Here is an 8,169-nt window from a genome sequence, read left to right as displayed (position 1 = left end):
AAAAAAAAAAAAAAAAAAAAACTAGAAAAGAAAAGAAAAAGAACTAGAAAACAAGAGCAAAAAAGATAATAAAATTAGAAGATTCTCTCAAGAGTCACCAAATCTACACAATAGGAATTCCAAAAAGAAGAGGAGGAAAATGGCAGGAAGACAATCAAAGGAATAACCAAGGAATATTTTATAGAACTAAAAGATAAGAGTTTCCATAATGATAGGCCCATCTGCCCATCTGTACCTAGCAAGAGAAGAAAACCAAACCAAAAAGAGCACAGAAAGAAAACACTGGTCCATGTACAGTAACTGCAATCAGAACAACCATCAGAATTCTCAAAAGCAACAGTGGAAGAGAGAAGCCCATGGCATGGAAATTTCAAAAACCCTCCATTTATATACCGAAAGAGCTTAGGAAAAATCAATAACTACGTAGATGGCTCAGAAAAAGGGGGGAAAAGAGTTAACAAGTAACATTAATAAAAATAAAATGATGCACAAAACAACAATGACTACTTGATTCAGGAAAAGCAACCAACCAACCATCATCTTCTGCATACTCTTTACAACAGTGGTTCTCAACCTTCCTAATGCCGCAACCCTTTAATTCAGTCCAAAGGGGCCGTGACCCACAGGTTGAGAACCACTGCTTTACAACATAATCATACTGATGTAATCGTATTGGGGAGCAAGGGTGGGTAAAATCGGAGGATGTATACACTAAACGCCTTTCTTCCATAACAGGAACAGTTACCATTGATACATCAACAGAAAGCAGAACAGAAATATGAAAATGAATACAGAATAAGCTGTTAACAATGAAAAGTAGTTTTCCCTAAGGATTAGTACTCTGAGGATAGAGATACATTATTTTTTGTTATAATCCTTTTCTACAATTAAAATATATAGGGGCTGAGCAGGGTGGGCCATGCCTATAATCCTAGCACTCTAGGAGGCTGAGGGAGGAGGACTGCTTGAGCTTAGGAGTTCGAGACCAGCCTGAGCAAGATTGAGACCCCGTCTCCACTAAAAACAGAAAAATTAACTGGGCATTGTGGCAGGCACCTGCAGTCCAAACTACTCAGGAGGCTGAGGCAGGAGGATTATTTGAGCCTGGGTGTTTAAGGTTGCTGTGAGCTAAGCTGAGGCCATAGCACTCTAGTGTGGGTGACAGAGCAAGATTCTGTTTCAAAAATAAATAAATAAATAAATAAAATTAAAATTAGTACTTAAGAATGTAAGAAAGTTATTCACACAGTTTTCTTTTTAATATGAACAAGTGAAAGGTTAACACAATAAATTCTGAATGTCAAGCTCTTCACAAGTCAGGTGGCTCTGCCATACACACACACAGAGTACATCTTACAGCTTTCTCTGTATGAACCACTGAAAAGAACAGATGGGCTATCTACACAAAATGATGTGATTTTTTTAAAAAAAATTTAAAAAAGAATAAGGTTGTGCCCCTGGAGGCCAACTGCCTTATGTATTCCAAAGATTCATTCTCTCATAATCCTGAGGCCGAAAAACATTTACATTTTCATGAAATCCTCAAGTAGTTTCTCAATGTCGTGTGTTAACATTAAATAAGAGTATCTTCTTACCTTGCATAATTTATTAATTCTTACCATTCACGCTTGGGCCTCTCCTCCTATAGCCCAATGCTATATAAATCCACATCTAACTTACAGAAATGTTAAGCTCTCTAGACATTTCTGCAAATCAAACTGATCACTCCCCCTGAGGAGTTTGGCAGCAACAGGAGAGACAGAGAGAATTATTTCACTTTTTATTTTGGTGTTAGAGTGACTGAGTCACAAAAGAACACATTCATAACCTTTATCAGTTTTTAAAGAATAAAAAAAAAAATTTAAAAACCTTAAAGTCATGTGTTATCAATATATTCACTTCCTTGAAATAGGAAGTTTTAGAGCTGAATGTGTCACTCTTGGCCACATCATTACCAGCAGTCGTAAGGAGCTCAACTCACTGCTGGACTTAGACAAACGCCTACACGGAGTGCTTTGTCCAGTGGTATTTATATCATCCCCATGTGTTATGTTTATGTAAGTCTACCTGCCACCCCAGCCACTAGACTCAGTTTCTTTTAATTGAAATCAAACTGTCTTTGATTTCTAGCATCTAGTAAAGCATCTATAACATAACAGGATCATACTGCAAATAAACACTTCACAAGTGATCTTGTGACGATCATACAGCCAATCATGATTTACACTTTGGGAGACTATCCTGTAATAAACCCACAGAATCCCCATTCCCACAAAAGTGCTTAGACGAGCAATGTCCACCAAGTATAAACACTGCTTTGCAACAGTTTTAAAAGGCTATGCCTAACAGATGCGATTCAAAGTAGACATTATTTCATCTAATGAATAGATGAGAACAAAATGAGTTCTGGGCTCCTGCTTGATTCCTCCCTTCTGGAACCACAGCAAGGATGGGCTTGGTGGCTCAGACCATAATCCCAACACTTTGAAACTCTTGAGGCTAGGAGTTCAAGACCAGCCTGGGCAACAGAGGAAGATCCTGTCTCTAAAAAATTAAAAAATGAGCCAGGCATGGTGGCACGTGCCTGTACTCCCTGCTAGTCAGGAGCCTGGGATAAAAGGATTCCTTGAGCCCTAGAGTACAAGGTTACATACAATGAGTTACTGCCACTGCACTTTGGCCTGGGCAGCAAAGTGAGACCCCATCTCTAAAAAACATTAAACCAAAATTAAAAAAAGCAGAACTGAAACCAAAAAAAAAAGGGGGGGGGAACACAAAATGAAAACTGCCAAACCAATCCCCCACTAAGCTCTCAAAAGGCTTTGACCCTTAAAAGAAAAGAACAGGACCAAAAGACACCTCTCAATGGTTTCATTTTTCCTGCAAAAAGGGCAGCTTAACACAAGTGGTAGAAACTTGGTGAGAATTCTAGTCTCTTTACCACTAACTTGTCATCTCAGGCTGGCCGTGCCTGAGAGGCTCACTTTGTAAGAAGTGTGCTGGGTTATTTCTAACAAACCCACCGAATGCTAACACTGCATGACCCTTACCATCTTCCTCAGGCTACAAGGAAAGGCTCGCCTGATTATGGGGATACAAAATTTCTTCACAAAAATATTATCTATCCACTTAGCGCAGGTACAGGGTTGAAAACCTCCCTTTGAAATCAAATGTAGTTAGTGTCAATTTTATTTTTTTTTGAGACAGAGCCTCGAGCTGTCACCCTTGGGAGAGTGCCATAGCATCACAGCTCACAGCAACCTCCAACTCCTGGGCTTAAGTGATTCTCTTGCCTTAGCCTCCCAAGTAGCTGGGACCACAGGTACCCAACATAAAGAACAGCTTTTTTTTTTTGGTTGTAATTGTCATTGTTGTTTGACGAGCCCAGGCTGGATTCGAACCCGCCAGCTCTGGTGTATGTGGCTGGTGCCTTAGCCGCTTCAGCAACAGGTGCCGAGCCTAGTGTTCAATTCTAAATGAGCCACTACACATTAATCAAGTCTCCCCTAGGGCTCAGTTCTCCCTCTGTACAGCTTACAAGCCATCATTTCCTTTTTGGCAGATTATATCTATATATCTTTCTGGCAGAAATAACCATTATAAATATTTGTGTTTCCATCTCTCCCAGATGCCTAGAGATAAAGTGAGAATTTTTTTTTTTTTTTGAGACAAAGTCTTAGTATGCTACCTTTGGTAGAGTGCTGTGGCATCACAGCTCACAGCAACCTCAAACTCTTAGGCTTAAGTGATTCTCTTGCCTCAGCCTCCCAGGTATCTGGGACTACAGGCACTCACCACAATGCCCAGCTATTTTTTGGTTGCAGTTGCCGCTGCTGTTTTAGTAGGCTTGGGCCGGGCTCCAACCCACCACCCTCGGTGTATGTGGCTGGCGCTGTAACCATTGTGCCACAGGCACCAAGCCAAGAGAGAATGTTCTTAAAGGTGCATCTTCAGTATCTAGTTAAATACACTGACTGTAATAATTCAATACACACTGGCTAACTAAATATGGCAGGGTTATCTTAATTGCTGACTCTAATCCCATTTCCCTTTTCCCTTAGATAGCAGAACTCCAGGTTCAGTCAGGGCTCCAGCACACCCAGCTCAGAGACGGTAATTCCCAGTGCCACTGCAGATGGCCATGCGATTAGGTTCTGGTCAATGAGACGTATAGAGAAACACTCTGTGGGACCTTTGAGGGGGCTCTTTGAAAGGGGGCACCTATTTTTCCTTCCCTGTTCCTTTCCTCCTTCCTACCCACCCAAGTACAAACACAAAAGCCTGGAGCATGAGCAGTCATCTTAGATTACGTATTAACCGTGAAGCTACATGACACAGAGCAAAAAGACAAGCCCCTGACGACTTACTTTAAGGAGCCTCCACAACACTCACAGACACCCGACTTCCAGCCTTCTTTTCCATGAGAAGCAAAAGCCTTTGCAGTCGGGTCTGTTACAACCAAACCCAATCCCTAAATGATAAAATGACTTCTGAGAACAGTTTTGCAGCCTACCATATGAAAAGTGTTTAAAGGTTCATGGAAGTTAGCCAACTTTTTTTTTTTTCTTTTCTTCTGGACCAGGATCTCGCTCTGTCACCCAGACTGGGAGTGCAGGGGCAGGATCATTGCTCACTGCAAACTCCAACTCAAGTAACTGGGCCCGCAGGCATGCGCCACTGTGAGCAGCCCTGGGAAACACTCAGGGAGTGAGCCCCAACCACATCTCCTGTAACAGCATTCTTTCCACCTGCCCGAAGTCACGGAGCCCAGGCACGCTTTCCTCGTTGGCGGCAAGCACACAGTTTTCCCTCTTTAAGGTTGATCTCCACCTCGTGTGCTAAGATTCATGTACCCTTGTTAAGACACTGTATAAATACAGCTGTTTCCACGGTTCAGGTGCTGGCTGCAGCCGTCAGCTGCGTCAGTCCTCTCGACGCCATCCTGCCTCTCATCTCATGTGTGATTAGTGTCTCGTGTCCCTCGTCTTCATTTCCCACCATTTTCACTCAGGTCAACTCTCCCTCCTCGTGTTTGTTCTAAAGTTTTTGTAGAGACAGGGTCTCGCTATGTGACCCAGGCTGGCCTTGAACTAGTGACGTTCCCATCTCAGCCTCCCAAAGTCGTGGGATTATAGGCATGAGCCACCCTGCCTGGCAAAATCAGCAAATTTCAATCAAAGTATGCATTGGTTCTTTGGGTTTTGTTGAAATTATAAGTTGGTAATAGAAGGAAAGGATTTTCTCTTTTCATTGGCGGGGGGAGGGGGGTTGCATGCAAAGTTTAACTTGCCCAACTAATGGTTTCTGCTAATCAAGTTCAGCCCACACATATACTTTACTCATACCCCAAGAAAACACCTTGATAATGCACACATTTTTAGTACTCACACAAATACACTAACCTAACAATGCTTCTTTTTTGTTCAACAAACTTTTAATGAACATTTTTACAATCAACTTATTTAACTGGCACAGAAATGTTAAAAATGTTTAAACTTCCAAAACTGACCTACTAGCCAGAAGATTCTTTAATGCAAAAGAGCAGTTAGTGAAACTTTTACTATAGTATTAAAGTATCAACTATGCTGAGACAGTTCTTCTGAAACAAATTCCTTTAAAGTTAAAAAAAAAATTAGGAGAAAGCAAGAGTGTTTTGAATTGTGGCATCACAAATTAGGTAAGTGACTAAAAGGGATACTGTTAAAGCACAAGTGACATTAAATTGAGAATCAATATGTTAGATTGGTGTTAAATTCTTAGAAGGGTCTAGAACTGTTACCCACCTTGACATACATGTAAGAAAGAATACCTAGGTTGGGAGATAGAGATTTCCTATTAGGAGAGAGTATGGGTAGGTTGATGGTGGCACAAAGAACTGGTGACGCAAGCTATTTATTTTTAACTGTTTAAAATGAGAATATAGAAGGTGCAACAACTGACAATCCCACGGAACCCTTTAAAGTAACACCTACTAATCCTTTGGGGGACACTGCAGCAACACTGTCAGAAGGGGACGTTAGCGTTCTTCCACAATAGTTAAACCCACTGACACCAATTCTACCATCACTGAATCCTCAGTTTGGCCTATTAGATTCCAACCATCAGTGATTCTAATGGATAGTCTACATCCAGATAAAATCTTACAGAGACAAGAAAAGCTACTGGTTTTTAGTTTTATAAAATTTCTCCTTCAGCCCCCTAAAAAGGTCATAAAACTATTAAGAATTTTCGATAGTTCAAAACAAGCATTTTAAAAAAAAAAACAAAAACAGATATTTTCTAGACCTAATTGGAAAAACATTTCAGGAAACAGAGTAAGTATAAAGAGAGCCATTAGTATGGCTAAGATGGATAAATTACTCTTTGTGGTTAATTTCTCTTAGATGCAACAGGTAAATTGAAAAAAAATATTTTGTTTACTTTATGCTTACAAGAATTAACTTAGTTAGCTTTATAAAAAAAAAAAAAATCACTTTTATGACCACACCTTTATACCTCCAAAAAGAGGTGACGGTCCTGATTTGCACAGTAAAATAATCCACCACTATACTCAGTAGAGAAGACCCTTTCATCTGTAACAGAGTTACCTAAAGGCAAAACCAGGGCTTGAAAGGTTTGGTTTATGGCTTTGTGACTGTAGTGGTATATGGAAGAAGTTGGAAGCAAAGCATAATGCAGCAGAAAGCAGCCTTACCTGTGCCGTTGACTGTACTGTTCTTGTTTGTGTACAGCCTGATCATATGACCTATTGTTTTCACATTCTCTCTCAACATTATACCTCGAGCTTGTACCATAAAGAGATATGTGTTGGCTACAAAAAAGAAAGGGGGAGAGAAAAAGAGAGAATGATTCAGTAAGTTTTCCTTATTCAACAAAATAACATTCAGAATTAGTGAAGTGCTCAATAAACAGAAACTGACTCAATTAGCACATGCAAAGGAAAAACAGACTATAAATATGACTAATTCCTACCATAAAAATCTGCAAAAACAAACAGACTTTTTGAAACAATAAAACAAAAAAATTAAAGTGGTAAAATCCATCTAACAAATAAAAAGAGACTAAAAGTGAACAAACTGAAACATCATAATGAACCCCTTAACCTGTGAATGATTTTCTATTATAAAATATGCTCAGAAATTTTAAAAGCGCATTTTATTATTAAAAGTACTAAATCCTATAATTATAAAATTCACTTTCTCTAATTATATATTAATTTACTTTAACCAAAAACTTAAACTTCACAAAGGCAAAGACTCCTTATCTAATGCTTAACATATCACAAATCACCATAAAAAATAAAATACCACCATCATTTCTAGTGTGGATAAAGATCTTACAACAAATCCTACAAATATGCAATGTGTTGAGGGGAGGTGACTCAGAATCAGGATGTTTGGGTGATTTCTGACAGTTAATCACATATACCTTTACACTCCCTTTCAATCACAAATCTACTTACAAGGATTGTAAAGGCAAAGGACATCAAAACCAACATGCATTTTTAAAGTGGGTCAATTTAATTCTTTGTGATAAGTGCTTCAGAAATAATTCCTTGACTTCTTCCATGAGGAGAAATCCATAAATTGACAAAGATTACAAAAATCCCAGACTTTTGAGCTGGCCAACCTCCTTAAAGGCACAGAACTTTGGACGGCTCACTGTTTCCTCATTTTTAAGAAGACAGCGCCGCATCAGTAGCGCGCCTTCCGCTCTAAATTCTCTAAACACAGAGCGGAAAAAGCATCAACTCCACTCAGATGAGAGGCAGAGGCTCATTATCACGGCAGAACCAGGAAACTGCAAGGCTCAGTTTTAATGACTCTTCCAGGTTTGAGATAAGCCGTCTCTGAACACAGTAATGATACTCTCAGAAAATGAATGCTGAATGAAAAAATTATAGGAGTGCCAGCTCATTTTCCAAGTCGTGTTCTACTTTCTCAAGATGGTACAGAGAAATGAGAGGAATATAATATTTACTACCTCCTTTCTTGTTTTTTATGTAAATTTAAACTTGTTCAAAGTACAAATGAGTAAAGCATAAATAAAACAAGTAGAAAAGCAGAGTAAAATAACACTTTTTCTTTCATCGTCAATCCATAAAAGAGAAATAAACAGAAATTCAGGTTTCATATAAGGTTTACTGAAATCATTTTTTTTTTTTTTTGC

General features: G+C 39.2%; 1 protein-coding gene across 3 annotated transcripts in view; it reads right to left on the bottom strand.

Annotated features, from left to right (window-relative positions):
- The window catches only part of B4GALT6 (beta-1,4-galactosyltransferase 6), a 67,375-nt gene that overhangs the window by 34,195 nt on the left and 25,011 nt on the right, over positions 1–8,169 (bottom strand). For 2 of the 3 annotated variants that reach the window (XM_003784761.2, XM_003784763.2), the window contains exon 2: positions 6,695–6,811. The exons of the other annotated variant lie outside the window; for it this stretch is intronic. In XM_003784761.2, the coding sequence (XP_003784809.1) occupies positions 6,695–6,811 (117 nt within the window). The remainder of the gene's footprint in view (positions 1–6,694; positions 6,812–8,169) is intronic. 3 annotated transcript variants of the gene reach the window in all.

Source organism: Otolemur garnettii, unplaced genomic scaffold, assembly GCF_000181295.1.
Source record: "Otolemur garnettii isolate 467f Iridium unplaced genomic scaffold, OtoGar3 scaffold00012, whole genome shotgun sequence".
Classification (NCBI taxonomy): Eukaryota; Metazoa; Chordata; class Mammalia; order Primates; family Galagidae; genus Otolemur; species Otolemur garnettii.
Note: the sequence above shows the minus strand (reverse complement) of the source record. Positions and strands in the feature narration are given on the sequence as shown.